This window comes from Elaeis guineensis, chromosome 3 (assembly GCF_000442705.2).
Source record: "Elaeis guineensis isolate ETL-2024a chromosome 3, EG11, whole genome shotgun sequence".
NCBI classification, from domain to species: domain Eukaryota; kingdom Viridiplantae; phylum Streptophyta; class Magnoliopsida; order Arecales; family Arecaceae; genus Elaeis; species Elaeis guineensis.
In genome coordinates, this window is record NC_025995.2 from 102,450,040 (window position 1) to 102,468,917 (window position 18,878).

The 18,878-nt window shown below is 39.0% G+C and overlaps 1 protein-coding gene across 8 annotated transcripts; it reads right to left on the bottom strand.

The window, feature by feature from the left end:
• Positions 1 to 2,138: 2,138 nt before the first annotated feature.
• On the bottom strand, positions 2,139 to 16,564 carry LOC105041352 (mitochondrial phosphate carrier protein 3, mitochondrial). Of its 8 annotated transcripts, none has more exons than XR_002164369.3 (8): positions 16,045 to 16,541; positions 14,928 to 15,289; positions 14,778 to 14,821; positions 11,831 to 12,045; positions 11,601 to 11,725; positions 11,374 to 11,482; positions 9,369 to 10,958; positions 2,139 to 2,408 (listed from the first exon to the last, which is right to left on the bottom strand). XR_002164369.3 is itself a non-coding variant. In XM_010918292.4 (6 exons), exons 1-6 carry the CDS (start codon positions 16,366 to 16,368, stop codon positions 11,425 to 11,427), a joined length of 1,128 nt encoding a protein of 375 aa, XP_010916594.1. In that variant the 5' UTR covers positions 16,369 to 16,564; the 3' UTR covers positions 11,098 to 11,424. The 8 variants fall into 8 exon arrangements, 1 of the variants encoding a protein (XP_010916594.1); XR_012139860.1 differs by lacking the exon at positions 2,139 to 2,408 and adding an exon at positions 3,997 to 5,523; XR_002164367.3 differs by lacking the exon at positions 2,139 to 2,408 and adding an exon at positions 3,997 to 5,678.
• Positions 16,565 to 18,878: the final 2,314 nt, after the last annotated feature.

Consider the following 18,878-nt stretch of genomic DNA (forward strand, 5'->3'; position numbering starts at 1 on the left):
TTTTTGCAGTGGACTTTTTGGCATCGCGGTTGGTCGAACGGTCCACCAACCCAGGCGTCAACGTCTAACGGATGTACTCTCACTTTAATTTTAGTTTCCAGCCTCACAAGAAATGGAGCAACCAGGGCTGGAGAAGTTATCTGTCCTTATGCACGGATGATTAAGACCAAATGATGAAGGTGACCTGAGCATATCTTCAACATTAAGGGCTATGAATGAGACTCGTTGCTCATCTTTCTCCCCCAGACCCATATATTTTTCGGTTGGATTAAATCCACCGCTGTGTTGGAGAACCAATCCAATTATGAAGTAATACATACAAATACGCATGTATTGCATGTCTTTTTTTTCTCTGATTTTGTGCATGTTATTTTGTGGTTAGATTGATCCACCAACCGAGTGAAGGGTCTGATCCAACTAATAACCACTTCTTTGATCATTTGAAAGCCAGAGCTGAATATTTATTGGCTTCACACATATGGTATCTTAAATTGAATCACACCAAATGGAACTGTATTTCATGATAGAAGCTAAAAGTTGGACTGAGCTATCCATCAAGCAAGTCGCAATCTGCTTGATTCAAACATATATCCAAAGATGATCGTAAGTCGTCAGGAGCTGCCGAAGAGTGTTTCACAGGGGAAGAGAATTGTTTTGACTTTCCACTCTCTTTCTCTCTCTCTTCTGAAGCAAAAAAGGAAAAAAAAAAAAGAAGAAAGAAAGGAGGAGGAGGAGGAGGAGGAGAAGAAGAAGAAGACAGAGCGTTTCCCAGTCTCTTGTCATTAGGCTGTTGGTAGAATGGGAGGCGTGGACAGTTTTGTTGTAATTGGTACTCGTATTATCTTTTTTGGACACAAAAATATTAGAAAAACAGAGAGAGAAATGTTAAGTAACGTTGTTATTCTTTCAAGAGAGCAGCGGATACCGCTATTCCTTAGTCTCGTACTTCCTGATGCATCGATCTCTTCAGTCCAATCTAAATGAACCCAGAAACACACAAAGCTCTGTCAAAATAACGAACACGATTGTCAGCCCAAAAGTACATCCTACACTCTGCAACCCATTCGAGATGTCTAAATTTCAAAGCTAAAACTCGGTATGTTGAAAATACTATTAAAGGAGAGCTAAAGTATGCCAGCCTCCATGTCCACCCAAGCACCTCAATGAGAAGCATAAGCTAATAGCAAGTATTAAGGTTGGAAAACGAACTAGATATGAGATATAAGCTCTAATGGAAGGGATCACTCTAATCAATCCATACCTATGGACTCATTTGGTTGATGAAAAGTGAAAGAAGGAAGAGATACTTCCTGAAAAATGAAAAGGAGATTTCTTGTTTGGTTGAAGTTTTAAGAGAAGAGAGAGTGAAAAAGATTCTTTTCTATAAGAAGTCACTTCCTACATTTCATAAAAAGTAAAAATATATGGAAAAGATAGATTTTAATACTTTCGAAAGTGGTACTATTTTTTTTCTAAAATATCCATTTAGATTTACGTCTAAGATTTTTCAAAATATCAACAGATAGAATAAAATATTGAATAGTGATATAATATTATATTAAAATTATCATAAGATTTATATGAATATAATATTAATATTATAATATTTATTATATTTTAAAATTATTTTAATATTTATACTAATATAATAATTTTATTAATATTAATATAATATCTATATTAATACAATATTATATTTATATCTATATTAATAAAATTATTATATAAAAATATTAATATTATATTAATATATGTTAGTATTATATTAACACAATAAATTATTATAGTTTAATATTTTATTATAATATATTAATATTATTTATATAAAATTTAGAAGTAAAAAAAATAATTTTATATCTATTAAGAATATAATAGATATTTTACATAATTTTTTAAAAAAATGGATGTTCAACTAAATATAAATTATTTTATAATAATTTTTTTTTTATGAACAATCAAATATATCAAAATTTTATTTTTAAAAAATAATATTTTTTTTAAAAAAAATTTCCGGTGAACCAAAAAAATCCATGACAAACATCAAACGAGGTAATATGAGTTACATAAAACCCAAAATCAGTATCATATTCTCTCACTAGATTATGCAAGGGGCAGAACGAAAGAATATACATATCCACTTTAAATAGAAGTGACCAATAATCTTATAAAGATTTTTATTAAAAAAGATGCATGAAAGTTGATTTGGAGCAAAAAATATTTTTAAGATTAGCTTTCAGTCTCTACTGAAGCATTCTTTCTGCATGTTCTCTTTCACACTGGCTGATTCCCATGATAATGTCGAGCATGGTGCCAATAGTACCAAGAAGGATCAATGGTGCCAAGGGCTTCTTCCGTATCCCCACTGGGATGGAAATTAAAGCCCGTAGCCGAGAAGAACCATGTACCAACTGTGCTGCAAGCGCCCATGAACATAAAAATTAATTATTATGCTTTGAACATTGACACACACAAATACTTCTATCATGATACATATGGATCTATTATATATGGACAGATTACTTAATCAAGTGCATCTACCAGGAATGTTATTTGGTTTTTGTTGTCTAAGAGAAAATCTGATGTACATTATTAAAAAAAAAAAATACTATGAAACTCTTTTATATTATTTTATTATAAAAATATTTAAAATATTATATATTATCATTTTTATATATTTTTATTATTTTTTAAAAAATAATATTTTTTTTCTTTCTTCCTTGCCAATATCTTCTCCTTGCCCACCGTCCACCACCTCGGTGGTGCAGCTCCTTTGTCTTCTTCCTACTTGCGCTATCTTTCATGATGGCCTACGACTTCTCTGTGCCATCGTCCTCCTCTCCTCGACAGCTCACGGCTTCTTCGTACCATCACCTGCCCTCCTATCTCTATGATCGAAAGCTTCTATGCACCCCCTGCCCCCACGGTCGACAGCTTCTCCATGCCCCCGCCCCCATGATCGACAGCTTCTCCATGCCCCCCGACCCTTGTAGCGCTGATGGCTACTCTGCACTTTTCCCCCGAACTCATGGCTTCTCCTCCCTCCTTGCAACACTGATGGCTGCTCCGCACTCCCCCCCAAATGCACTCTCGCCGGCTTCTTCACACCCCCACCCCTTGACGGCTCACGGCTTCTCCGTGGTGCTACTGCCCCCCACTCCAATAACCCGAGGACACTAGTGCCCCCCTTCGATGGCCCACAAAGAAAGAGAATTTTTTTAAAAAATAATTATGATATAAAATAATCTTAATCTTTAAAATATTTACTGCATCAATCATACATATGGATACTCCATCCAATTAAAATTTGAATGATCTATATTTAATCCGACGATTAGATATAAATAAAAAATAAAAAAAACTAAAATATTTTTTAGATAAAAATAAAAGAACTAAATTATTTTTTGGAGCACCATAGTGAAATTCTAAAAAAAAAAATCGCTTGTTCACCTTGATCATGGATGACAAAGGTTTTTCTTTTTTTTCTTTGTTTTTTTTTTTGGATGGGGCATGACGAAGGTCGAATGCGGAAATCACATAGTTTACCAGGTCAGACAATAGCATGGATGCAAGTTATCCTCGACGCTTAATTTGCATCCTTGAGAAACCACAACAATATGTTAGTCCTCAAAAAAACTTGGAATTTACAAAGTAATAGCTTATTCCAATTTCTCTCTCTACCAGGCGACTCCCATTCTCATGGGAGATGTCTTATTGACTCGGCGATAGAACATTCAAAGAGGCACTGAGTGGAATGATATTTCCAGATATGCTGAATCCTTAAGGACAAATTACTGAACGTAGTCATGCTTCTCCGCTCAAATGTTTTTTCTTTCATAATCTGCTTCCCTCGAAGCATTTTAATTTGAGAGAAACCAAAAACGGCATTTTCCAAAATTTTACATACTTGAACCATCAGCAACTTATCAAACACAAACTAAACACAAATAGAAGGTCCATGGAGTTTAGAAATCAATAGCCAAAAAAAAATCACATTACTAAGAGAAGAAACCATCATTAGAAAGAATAATGAGTGGCCACAAAGTTCATTCAAAATTTCCTGCATGACTAGGAGCAAACATTCAAATTGCGGTTCAAATTTTGTGCACAAACAACATCCACTAATCATACTGGAAAAGAATAAAGTGATGCAACCAAAACTCATCATATTATTGATGGTTTCATTGTTGCAATAAACTAAATTTCAAACAAAAGACAAGATCCACAATATTCTTTCTATTCATGGCCAACAAATAAGGTTCCACAGGGTCCATCCACGCCAGTCATGGGTTGGCATGAAAATTTATGGTACCACACCATGACATGTCGTGCATGTGCCAGTTACGTGCTAAGTCTCATGGCCAAGAATATGGGTCCTTGCTAGTCCCTAGTGATTTGTGCTGCTCTATATTGAGAACACTTCTTTTAACAAAATTATAGGAACATAAAAAATGTTAAAGATGAAGTACATTAATGGGAAGCACCAACTTCAAAGCATTCTATATCTGTTCCTAAATAGATCTTTTCCTCCAAACTCAAAAATAATTAAAAGCAGTAAGGCAGGGGCCCTGAGGAGAAGCTAGGCTGTTTTCTTACATAGCCAATATACTTGCAAAGTATGGATAAGCATAAATTGGCACAATTTTGTACATGCACCCAATGACTGAACCTGTACTGGACAGGCATGATACGTACCACATATCATGGACCATATGATACCTAAATAATTGCTTATGACAATGCTTGGTTGAGTCACCAGACGATACACTTTAAGAGTGGCAATATTGATATTATTGGCTCTCATGGTAGCACATTAAGCCGAGGGATTAAGATAATGCTTCCTCAAATAACCAATTTGATACCTCAGCCTCTGAATCATATATGCAGAAATCCCAAGAGATATCTAGAAGGAAACTTTCAATAAAGAAACTTTGCAGGCATGACTGGTCATATTCCAATAGAGTCTTGCAAACTTGTCCTTATGCTGCTGTTGGGCCTCCAGCTCAAATACATTGCCCCCTCCAGAAAGCAAAGCCAAAGATTGTCATCCCCCCTAACTTGTGCACTTATCTAGCTTTGGCATTGGAAATCCAAGCAAGGATCACTGTTTTTGCTAGTCATCTCTCTCACCCATGTGATCCATTGCAAAGCCTCACGCACTCATCTCACCTTGTCAATCTTGGAAGCCCTGTGAGACCTAATTGTTTTTCATTTTTTTGGTATTTCTCCCTTCTCTTGGATTCAATTTTTACCAGGTGTTTTCAGGGAGCTATAGTTTTGAACTTGGGCCAAGTTTCAAGCTCGAAATCAATTTCAGCATGTATAGCCAAATGAATTTCTCGCAATCTGAGCTCCCAGTAGTTGGCTGCCAAGCTAAGCTTGAAGAATGTGTTTACAATCATCTCAAGCTCTAGGTGAGATTGATCATCCACATAGCATAACCAAGTGGAGCCCAGATGGTTCAGTATTCTGTTAGCCTGACTTATCTGCAACATCCTTTTTTATCTTCATCACATGCACATGTACCTGTGCCAAGAAGTGGCTTTAAGTAGTGGCTCTAGGATTAAAGTATTTTTAATTTTGTCATATCATATAGTTATCATGTGCCACTTTGGTTAATATGGATCTTGCCATGTGTACAAGAAGAGAATCTGTGGAGCTCTCATGCTGGACCCCTTAACCTGTAGAATATATAGAGGTGTGAAGTTAACAAATAAAGCTGGTGGACAGAATTTCTCCCCCTTAGCAGAGGAAAATGTATGTCTCTCGGATGACACTTATATGAACTTATCTCCAACAAAAGACAAACTATGGATTATCCTCCTGGTTTGTGACCAAAAATTTTGTCTTACATAAAAACAAATAAGTAAAGCGAAGTTCAATGAACACACTTGTACTTGGGAAACTAATAAGAACAATGGCAATATTAGAGTATTTGGAGGGAGAAAGAACAAACTCAAGATATATCTGTTGACATGGATATTGGAGATGAGGTTCTCATAGAACTCTGCACAAATAAACCATTTCATCGAGACAATGGGATTCAATTAATGAAGGCAACTTTCTAAGAACCCCTAGCTGCCCAACATTAAAGATTCCTATAATAGTAGATATTTCTACATCTACATTAGGGCTTAATCAAGTATCCTGTAATTTATCAATTACCATCACTTACATAAAAGAAGCAATTATGCAAGCCGCAACTTTAATAATACACTACACCCTTGATAACCACCCAAACATGCTAAGGATTTTTTAAAACAGGCAAACATTTGGAATCAACAACTGCTGATCATTATAATTCATACATTAAAAATGAATTCAATCAACAAGCATATAAAAAAACACATAATCGTGCAATATATGCTTTTTTTTTTTTGGTAATCTTATCTTTTTTACATCATTAGAAATATGATTTTCTGAAAAAAAATTATGATACCAAAAATATGCCAAAAAATTAAAAAAAAAACATATATGGCAGAAAGAATTCTACATATTCAAAAGCACTCCATAGTTTCTAATTGATCTGATGGACAATCTTATTTCTTGTCCAAGAATCAGTGTGTAAATAGCTAAGACCCAACTCCCCAAATAAAATCTTGTCTACTTTATGGGACAATAATATTGGAAATGACTAGATGGCAAGAATTAAGTTGGAAATTTTGTCCCATTACAGACAACCCTCCTAAGGATCAATAAAAACAAGGTCTCTTTGATCATTTATAGACTCAAAAAGCAGGGATCTGAGTAGCACAACAAATGTTTTAGATTTGCCTTTTGACATTGATCTAACTACAATTTCGTGTGATGCCAATAAACTACTGCACACTTGTATTTGATAAGGTTCATAGTCATAGTGCCATTAGATAATTTGGTTGATAGTTTGATCCACAACAAATAAGTTTCAATCCTAAATTGGTAAATGCATAGAAAAAAGCATGTGTGTGTGTGTGTGTGTGTGTGTCTCTCTCTCTCTCTCTCTATATATATATATATAAAAGAAGAATAAATAAGATCTTGATTGCACATTTCACGTCTCATCTGATGTTGAAGTGAACATTCCAAAATCAATAATGGATCATTCAAATTAAATATCCATATTGTTGATCATGTCCTACAGCACTAAAAATTCATAAAACAGGTTTTAGAGGTCTTCCTACTATGTGTCGTGCAAGTAGAAAAACAAATGACAATGATAATGCCAGCATTCTAAAATGTATAAATGTGCATATAAATTGAAAATTCATATCATTGATCATGATCTACGCATCTAAAACAAGTGCCAACCGAGCTCATTTGGCTTGGATGCTTCTGAACTTTATGTATATCTTAGCAAATCATCATTATAATAATCTTTAATGAATTGATTTGATGCATAGATAGGAGATCTAAAAAATGATTTGTGAATCATAAACAATAGTGTGGCCATTAATTTTTGTATCCCAGTTACTCCACTTCTAGACATTTAACTAAAAGTCAGAGTCTTGAGTCAATAAATCAAACATTATAAATTAGCAAAATGAAAGAGAAGAAGTAAAAATATTAACATAGGCTTTACTATTTTTGAAAGATTTAAATTGCAGAAGCATATCAAAGATGTCTAACAAAAAAGGGTCAAGAGAAAGTCAGACAAGAAACTCTGAATTGAAATATTCATGAAAACTTGCTAAATTGACATTAATGGGATTAAACCGATTTCATGGTTCTTACATTTAGACTGGCCTTGTTCCTATAAACAAAACCCATGCAAAGCCTAATGCAACCCTATATTGTCTGCTTCACCAATCCTTCACTGTCATACTTTCATATCAAGGGCCAGATCCATTGTCACTACAAACATTCCAGATCCTCTTTCCCAACTTCCATCTATGCACTACCAACATTGTCACTAGGTTATGGAAATAGTAGCACATATCTGAACTCCTTTTGCTGTCATTCCACATCCATTCCATATAAAATGATCATCCATCAAATTGTCCGCAATTTACACTTGGTAACCTTCATAATTTTATCACTGATACAACTTATCATGCTGGATATTGACCAAGGTCATCATGTTTGTAAATGTTCTCTCCCACCATAAAGTCACCTCAACAATCTTATATCTAGTAAGCTCATCTTGTGTGCATGAGCTTTCTTTATGGTCCATCATGCTAAAACACATGATCTTAGCGGTCTTATTACCCTCTTACACTTTTCCTTGATCTCTTGAAACATTTGTCAATCGCATAATACATTAGAAGCACCTCTTTACTTCATCTATTCAATGTTAAATTTGTTATCCATATCCCAAGTCTAATGCATAATTAATTCAAGAGAATCAAAAAAATCTCAATATGGTATCTCTTTCCCACTAATGATGATTGAGAGTTCATAAAGATTTTCATTTCAACAATGATTCATTTCATGTGCTCTAATGCTTTTTTTTATTTCTAAATCTAGTATGGTATCTCTTATTATTTCTACTAATCATGGAACGCTGATCTTTCGAAGTTTCCCTCTATAATTTACTTTAGCATATAACCAATGACAAACTCAACGGAATGGCTAATGACTTCATTTTTAACCAGTAGAACCTCGAAGAATGTTATGAAATGCTATTGTCTTAACACAACTTTCATTGCTTGCTCCATGTCTTATGAACACAAGGTTAACAACTTCTCTGGAGTTGACACTTTAATGCCCAACCTTAGTAACCTTACAATAATCTATCAAATGATTGCAAGCCAGCAAATTATTGTTCTCACTTTGTTTGAACTATGTTAGTTGCTTGCTACTTGCTAGATGTGGATCTTTAACATGCATGCCAAGTGAAGAAATCATCTAGTGTTTCCTGGGCAATTGGCGAGATATCCATTTGCAAATATAAAGTACAAAGCTAGAAGGATGTTACTAGTAATCAAATATAGATTCTCAATGATAGCGTCGCCTGTATATCGCATCAGACCATAATTTAACGTAATATCCTTATGTATTATGTTAGCATTTTCCACAAACCGCATTGCTGTTGAACTATCTTCATACTAGACAGTCAAAAACCGCACTTTGTAAGAGACATAGATCCTAAACTAATATTGGTCAAAAATGAATTTTTTATGAGAGACTGATCCTTAGCTGATATAAACCAAATTCCTACGGCTAACAAAAATTGGAACTTTTCTCATCGTGTCCGTAACACGAATCCAAAAATCGAAATCAAACCCTCAAAATCCTTTCTTTCTTTCTGGGGAGAGTTTTTCATATCGAAATTTATTTCTCTCAGTTTTCTAAATAGATTGGCGGAAGTTTCAGAAACGAAGATGAATGAACGACGTCTTTCTACGTCTGTAATTGAAATAGACAGAAAAAGAAGCAGCAGCAGTAGGGCTTACTTGGAAACGGAAGAGTCTTCGAGCTGCTTGACGTTAGGCTGAATGTCACCAAGTCCTCCCCCGCCTCCGGCCACTGTCTTCTCCTCCCGCTTTGCCCTCTTCTCTCATACCCTTCTTCCACTTCTAGCGGATGCTGGATGCACCGTAGAAGTAGGAAAAGTGGACGGGCTCCGAGGGTCCAAGGAAAGCCACATCCAAGATCCACTCATCACGTGGTTGATCTGGGTGCAGATTCGGTGCGTCGTGCAGCTTGCAATCCACTGAAAGATGCAAATGTTTCCTGCCTTAGACGGCCGATCTTAGACGCGTACCCTGCTGCCTGTCATTGACGTGTCGCCGCCGGTTGGGACCGAGTGCCCTCACTTGAGTCGCTCCCGAGTGGACCCGAACAAGTCAGGCCGAGTCGGCTCCGCCGCAGACCCAGGTGTTGCCACCAACCGTGGCCCAGGCTAGTGATGTTGGTTGGGTCACTGCCGCCGCTGGTGTTGGCCTTCGATTGCACATGGTCCTCCTTAAAAAATGTCCGGGTATGACAACCTTGCTGCCGGCACGGGACAATCTGCCTGACAACTTCGGCCATGGTCGAAGAATACACCCTCCCCACGCTGTCGTATACAAACTGCTACCACACGCTGCTTCTGGCAGCTCGCACCATACCACTGCCTGAGCAAGGTTGGCCCTCGTTGGCTGTTCCGTGACCATCGTGTCGGTGGACAAGTCCACCCGAAGGGGAACTCCCACCGCCTAGGCGATCGATGTTCATAGTCACGACTTTATCCCAACGCCCTTACGGTAAACGTGACAGATTCCTCCAGTCGACGCCGGTATCGATGGCATCGGCCGTGTGAACGAAGTTCGACCGCCAAGCTTCAAGCGCAAGCGCCAGGCCAGTGACCATCCACGATCCCCATAGCCCACACCTTGAGCATGTCCTGCCCGGTTGGAAACCAGAAGCTCCAGACATCTTCCAACACGTCCAACAACTGGAAGTCGTGCTCCAAGTTCCACTTCAACTCGAGCTTCCCACGAATGCCGGTGACGAGCGGCGTCCAGAAAACGTATCAGCCAGGCAAAACTTCCACGGACCAGCTCAGCCTCCTCGAACACTAGCATTGTCGAACCAGTCAACGTCTGGCGGTGTGAGGAGCTAGGACACCCAGCACCGCTAGGGTGGGCACATCTGCCCACGTCCACGAGGTTGCATCAGTGAAGCGGCCCTCTAGCTTGCCCACCGGAGAAAGCAAAAACACTTCCGAGCCTTGAACCCCAGGCTTGCTAGCGGCAGCCCAGACGCTGGTCCGGTCATCACCGCCATACACGCCTTTCGCTTCCTGACCCTCCCGCTCATAGGTGAAGACATGAGAAACAGGAAAGGGAGAAAATATACATCTCCCCGACCCAGCAAAATTTCAGAGCAATTTGGCAGGCTACCACGGCCTCATGCTCATCCTCTGGTACAGCCTGCGACTTGAATAAAGACCGATGCAGATTATCAATGCCTCTCCAGCAACCGCAACATCAAAGAAAACTACAAATTCACTGCCCACAAATCACACAAGCTGTGACCCGCTGGTGCCAGCTTCCCATTGTCTGAACTCATGCGCGGAAACATGAAGATAACCACACAACAACATTATTTAAAATTACGCGCAAAGACAACGATTTTTGGTGGGGGGGAGCGGGGTTGGGGGAGGAAAAAAAAAACAAAACTCGCTTTCAGCTGGTTCACTTTGGAAAGCAATATCCAATAAAATTGCATCAGTCAAAATACAAAATAGCCAGCTTTTCTAACCATAAACATTGTTCTTAATTATTCCCAATCCTTTCTAGTTTCACCTATAACATATCTGGTCTACTTTAGTAAGAGGGGTTAAGATCAAAATCATTCCTCCACATATTAGATGTTATCTTTTAGAGAGAGAGAGAGAGAGAGAGAGAGAGAGAGAACTTTGATTAAAAGAATATTACAGCTCCCATTCAAAATGGAGTGGATCAATTTCATCACCTTATTCACTAAGATCTCTGGACCATCCGCCAGTTCGTTAGCCCAATTTGTTCAGCTTTCTTTTGAATGCTCAGAGGGAGCAGCAGGAGCAACTCCACCAGTCGTTGGCCTGTAAAATCACAGATTGTTAGGAATACAATAGCAAAATTTGGGACTAAAGTTATGATATAGAGGAGGAAACAGAGGAAATCAGGAAAACTAAGGATTGGAATGCAAGAGGTACGTACAGGCCAACGAATACTTTAAAAGCATCATAGATTCCCCATTGTGCTCCAGTCAGAGTACCAATCATGACAATCCGAAGAGGAAGGCCACGAGTAAAAAGACCCCACAACCCAAGCTTTTTGATAGCCTGACCATGTAAAAATAATATACACAGACTGCAGATTAAAGCAGCATATAGACATACATTAGAAGCTAGAATGGAGGAAACCATGGATAGTTAGATAAAACTCACATCACCAACAGTGGCTCCCTTGGCATTGTTAAGGAAAGAGACGAGGTTGTCAGCTGGATGAGACACAACAGCGCAGAAGACCCCAGCAATGTATCCACCTGCAAAGCTCACTCCCAGCTGGAGCGGTTTGCTACATTGATCTTTTGGTGTGGGAATCACATGTTTGTAGATCAATTCAACAATCGTCTCAAAGGAAGCAAATTTCATCATTGTATCTGCAAGTTCTATCTATATAGTTATAAAAACAGAAACAAATGCATGTATGCCAACAACACAATAGGGGAAAAAATTATTTTTCCACCTCACTTTTTTTCTGTAGTCTTAGATACATATTCAATACTAAGCATAAAGGAGCTCAGTCTGCACTTATCATATCTGGTAACACCACCAATACCTGCTTAGCCTACCATTATCCAGCTATTCACAATAGCTATAATCATAATAACGCAGATTATTCCATCTCCAAAAATAACAATCCCATCTAGAAAAAGTATGGACCCCAACAGTTTTTTCCTTTTCTTGAAGGGTCCTTATATGAAGATATCAATTGAAAGGTATCACCTTTCCCAAGTGGACAGAAGAAACAAAATCACCAAAATTATGAATTATATAAGTTCCTTCTTCAGAGTAAAAAATCCATCTGAAATTCAATTGATTTAGTAAAACTAGCATGCGTTAATGTACATGCATCCAAGTCTAGCAAGATAGATGGCTGCATTTTCTATGTGCAACAGGTTAACAATGAGAAAATAAGAGGCATATAATGTTACTTTTTAGAAAGTAAAAGATTGAAGCAAGTCAGAGCATAAGAATTCTGCAATATAAGCAGTAGATGAACAGAATATCATAAATTACACAGAAAATTAAATATGCACAGTACTGGAATGAGAGAAAAGTAGAGGGGCATGCAGGTATTGATGAATTTTGTGGACCATCTGAATATAATCTAAAATGACTCGAGCATATGGTACTAATCTACAAGATTCTATCTGCATGCAACTGAATGATTAAAGAACGGATGCTATGGGCAAAGGAGGAGGACTACGCAATACTAAAGTTTATACAAGTAGAAGAATTAGGATTTGAACAATGAGAATCTTGTTCTTTCAGAGAGAGAGAGAGAAAAAACTGAGTATCTTAAATACATTCAGTATGCAGACAATATCACAAACATGCAAATTATGCAATACCAAGAACCAAGGATTCATGTCCTATATCGTGTTAGTCATGCATCATTCTGATGTGAAAATACTACCTGGGCACCCCTGGGACACCAGTTCACTCGTGTACTGACATCCAGGACAGACTCCATCCTAGAACACAATTTTTTCCTCTCAAATTTTGTTGTTAACAGTCGTTGCCACCCGACCCATCCCAGCACCATAGCAACCTGAGACTAAACTAGGATGGGTACCAGTTCTAGCACTTTAATCCTTACCAAGAAGGTTTGAAAATAGGTAATGTGCTTCACAGGGAGATATAAGATGGACAACAAAACAATTGTGAATGGACTCCATTATACCCCAGCACCATTTAAAACTAAACCAAAGAAGACTTTAGCAGAGAGAAAGTCTTGTGATTGCGCATAAAAAATCTTGGAAAACAACTTCAGAAAAATGTGCCATATAGGCTTACTGGGGAAATCATGGATTGCAAGAAAATGAAACAAAAAGTCAAAGAGTAGCCTCATAAGATGGAAGAACAATCCATTACACAACTAAACTTCTACATAGAACTCAAATTATTAAAAGTAAATGCCGAATGCAAGAAAAATAAACCACATATCTTAAAGTAAAACATAAAAATGATCAAATGTCTATACACATTGGAACCCCTCCCCACCCACCCCAAAAAAAGAAAAAAAGAAAAGAAAAGAAAAGAAAAATCTTTCGAGCAGGCATGAACTGGTTGTGAGAAAACTTAGAAAGGAGATTGTAGACCAATACATAGGAGTACAACTCCATTAATGAAGAGAAGACTCAAGCAGAGAGGATAACTTGCTATATGCACACATAAAATCTTGCCAATCATGATCAGATTACAAGAAGAACTATGTGCATAGGAATATAGAAAGGTAGAATGGCAAAATCAGAATTTCAACAATAGAAACTTGCAGACATGGACGAATACCAATCAAACATATTTCTATATGCATTTTCAGGAGATATTAGGTATTTAATTATAATTGACAATGGACAAAAGCTACAAGCATAAACATAAACACAATTGCCTAATTCAATTACTACTGATTACTTGTAGGTAAAAGGTAATTTAGAACTTCCTAAATTGTTCACTCAAAAATTCTAAGTGAAGAGCATTTGCATGTGGTGACATGATTTTCAGGGAACAAAATTATTACTAAGGTTTAATCATTTACCAAAAGTAGAAATATAACTTTTCTGAATTGCCATAATAATAAGATACATGGCTTTTGATTGCAAGATGCAATAGCTTGTTCATAACTACGGGTTTTCAAAGGGTAGAAGAAAAAGAATTCATATATGAAAATAGCATCATCACTTCAATCAGCAAAATCCAAAGCCTGCTCTTATTTTATAGGAAGATTTAATATTTAGTCATATTGATATAATTAAAGATGGCGGAAGTCATGATATTAAAGCCCAGTTTAGCTATTTATCCTATTAACTATCTGGTATTGATATAAGAACCTAAGTTTAAAAAGTATTAATATATCCAAAATTACCTAATGAGTGTTCCATAAATGTATCTTCTGCTATAATTATAATGAACAGCTATTGTAATCTTCAAAATTTAAGAGGATGTTCGAGGTACTATCTTTCAGACAAATGTTATAAAAGCAATGCTCTACATAACTTACAACAATTTTTAGCATCACATGATGATTAAAAGAGATTATTAATGAAAAACTAAAGTATTAAAAAGGTAAACATCACTTGCAAATGCAAAAGAGAGAGAATCTACTCACAAGGAATCTGACGACCCCAAAGTGGAACCAGTCCTTTGTACAATCTGAATTTCACCAAAATGCATAGAAAAGATCGATAATGACAAGTTAATAACATATTCAACAATGCAGAGAACAAACTTTAACAAAGGAGGAGAAAAAACATCATACCCTAAAGCACCTTCAGACTTGACCAACTTTGGAAATCCATCAAGCAAACCCCTAGCAAACCCTGGCTGAGTCTGGACTCGCACCTTCACAGCTTCCATGGGGCAAAGAGCCACATCAGCAATCACCTCAGCAGAAGCAGACCCCGCAAGGTAGATGAGGGTCTTATACTTGGCTGCATATTCTGGCCCAGCAATGTCTGAATAATACTTCTTGAAGAACTCATAAAACCCAAACTTGCATGCACCTTGAGCGCTATAACCAAGCAGGGTTGGCACCCAACCCTTGAATAAGCCTCTGAGCCCCTGCTCTCTCAGCAAGACGCCAAATCCTGATGTGATGCTCTTATACTTGAACGGGTCGATCTGAACGCATGTAATAAAATCATAAGAAATAAAAAAATACACTAGCATTATGAAGAAACAAATAAAGAAAAACCAAAATATCCTAATGCGATATTTCTGCCAGCATCTAGAGAGTAGCCAAAGATATTAAAGATTCAGAAAAATACTAGCAACGACAAAAATTCATATGCAATTAATTAATGATTTACTAATATTTGTATGTTATGAATGAAGGTTGAATGACCTTCAAAAACTTCGGTATATGTTGCATACATTTGGAAAGATAACAAATTTACAAATGGATGGAGTACTTTTGAACAATTCAGAAAAATAATATAAATGCGATTGCATATTATCTATGCTTCAAAGAATACAAAGCAAAACATTATTAGAGATTTCATAGTGAAGACCAAAGATAATTGCAGAATAAAGAAAAAACAGCGATTAAAATGCAAAACAAATCAAGCAAAACATGCTAATTCTCAGCCCTCCATGTCCTATCAAGAACGGAGAAATGACAGTTCCACCCCCTGCATCTCATATCTTCACACCTTATGCGATTCTAAGCGCTGATCATTCAATCCATCTAACGTAAAGAAAAATGTAAAAATGCCCCAAAAAAAAAAAATCGATCAAATGCGATTATTAAGGGGAGACAAGGCCAGGAATTTTAACCAGAAATAACCAAGAAATCAATCAAACGAAACGGTACCACGGCAACCGATCGCAAGAAATCAATCATAGAAAAAACCTCAATTCTGTTGATGAAACCTTGCCTGCATGTTGCATTTGACGAGGTCGAGCGGGGTGACGGCCATGTGGGTGAGGCCACAGCTGGCGATCCCTCCAGCGGTGCAGGCGGCGTAGTATAGCGGCGAGTACAGCTCGATCTTGCCGGGCTCTCTCGGGGCCCGGGCGACGAAAGGATCCGGCGGCGACCCTACATTCGGCGGCCTATCCACCGGAGAAGAAGCACGAGGTGCCAGCGAGCTACGATTTCGTCTTAGGAGGCGATCCAGGGCGAGGGATCGGGTGGAAGAGCAGGAGAAGAGGAAGCCGGGGAGGAAAGAATGGGGAGAAGAGTTCTCGGATATCGGCATGGCGAGAAAGAGGAAAGAGGAAGAGGAAAGGAGGTAGAGATCAATCGTTTCCAGGATCAGGGTTAGGGTTTTTGAAGGGGGCGGCGATGTCCAGCCAGAGTGCGTGGGGCGTGCTCCACCGCCCTCGCTTCGGTCCGGCGACCGGTGGCGAAGATCGGAGCCGATCCCGCTTCTTTGCGATGGGTACCGCTTTAGAGACGCGCACCTAAGATTATCATTTAAGGGTGAAAATCTGCCGTACGCGTGGCGTTTTAATGAGATCTGATGGGTTACATTGTCGAGCGCGACCAGGGACGGGTGACGCGTTCAAGGCACGCCGCTCGGGCTTGGGCTGTAGCTTTCGCGCGCAAGAATAATTCGCCCTCTTTCGCGACGTCAACCGTTGGATTGCGTCCTATGCAGCTCTCAAAGCGTTCCAAATGCGATCTGTACGGAATTTATCCATCTGTATGGATATTAACAGGCCTATTGAGTGATCCAACGATTGATATTGTGAAAGAAGATGAATTATCTACCGTCCGTATGTGAGCGGGTTTGGATTCGATGTGTTCTCACGGATTAAGTGATCGGTTTATCTGCCGTCCGCATGGAGAGTATGCAAGGATAGGTGCATTTAGAAGTAAGCTTTTCTTCCCTCTGATGATTATTAGATCAGGCAGTTTGCGGGCAAGTTTTCCGCTTATTTTCACACACCCATGCGGAAAAGAAACGAGCGATTTCACCAACGTTAAGAGAACTACGAAAATCCATGCACCATGAAGTGATGGCACCACAGCTAATAGCTTCAGTAACATGAACTGATTTTTTTTTTTTTTTTTTTGATTTGACCATGTTAAATTAAAATTTCACTTCTTCTCTTTGTAAAAAAAAAAAAAATCATGTCAAATCGTCGAATGTTAATTGGTTATATTCACATTTCAGTTCGAGCAGCGTCTAGCTCCTTTTGATATACATTACGGTTGCAGCATTATTAATTTCAGCAAATGAACAACCAACCGAAATAATGAGCACTCGTGGTCGCATGTTATTTTTAGGGGAAAAAAAGGAAAAAAAAATGGAAGTAAGTGGAGAGACCAAACCAACTCGAAACAAACCTGTACTCATGCTGCCACGTTTGTACAAAATCAAACTATATACCAAATACCTGTTATATAAAAAGCAAATAAAAAATTCATTAAAAAAATGAAAAATGACAGGTTAGGCAAATCCAATGAAAAATAATAGACATATCACTGAATAACTAGAGGGAGAATGAGGGATTAATTTATAATTGGCTTCATGAAAAAAATCTGACACCATCGTTTCAGCCAATCTATTGGAATCCTTCAAAGATGAGGTGCACTCGTTAATCCATAGGCCCCTATTTAGTGGGTGCATAGAGATGGTTGGACCAACTTTTTGGTGCAATTCAAGTTCTAAACTTACACATATAGATGACAAGCAAAAAGATAAGTGTTGCGGTCAATCTCTTCGTCACCTGATCGCTGAGAACGAGCACCTGCAAAAGAAGTCCATACTGATCGGAGGTGACTCCAGCGGGGACCCTCCGACGGTCAAGTCAGAGAGGAGACTAGGCAACAGTAGAAAAGAATCAGGAGAGCTCAGCGATAGAGAGAGAGTAAGAGCCCAAAGGTTTCGAAGGAACCTCTTTCAGCACTGTTGTCTTCTCCGTTTTATAGTAGAGCGCGGCATGGCACCGTCATTAATGGCGCAGACAATGGGAGGAGTTGTCAAATCGCCGGATGCTGTCAGAGTCACCGCGGATTGTCAAGTTGCCGTGGGCTTGTCACATCGTTGGGGTTAATCCATGTCCTTCGCAGGACAATGTCCCAGGGCGGCTATGCCGCATGCCTTTGTCAAGACGGCGGCCCTCAGTAGTCGTACGGCGTTTAAGAAAGCCGACCGACCATACGTCGGTATTTGGTTGTGGAATGTCGGGTGAAGATCCAGGGACCCCCTGACGGTCGGTCTGACGCGTTGCAAGAGTCGGAGAAGATACTGTCGTTCGGCCAGTCAGGGACGGAAAGGGTCTGTCCGACCGACATACGTTCGGTCGGACAACGTCGACAGTAGTCGTTCGGTACGATCGGTAGAGTCGGGCGTTAGCCAGACGGGCCCGACGGTGAGTCAGCATGAGAGGGATCGATCGGTATATCCCAACAGTTGCCCCCTCCACTCCTGAGTCGGATGGCGTGCTGGCCACGTCCTCGCGTGGGGCGGCGGCGTCGGGCAAAAGGAGTGGATATCCATCGTATTATGCTCCGGCTCCAGCGACTGTATCAACGTTCGGTCCGGCGCCAGACGTCTTATGGGTGTCAGGCGTCCCATCGGTGTCAGGCATCCTATCGGGAATAGGAACCGCCGTTTCTGCCGTCTCTTCGAGAATGCGAACCGCCACGGCCTTTCCACTGCGTGGTAGGGGACCATTGGACCGAATCATTTCAGGCGGATGAAGGCGACGTGGCCTGATCTGGGGCCGGTGCATCGAATCATCGGATCGAGGGAAGACC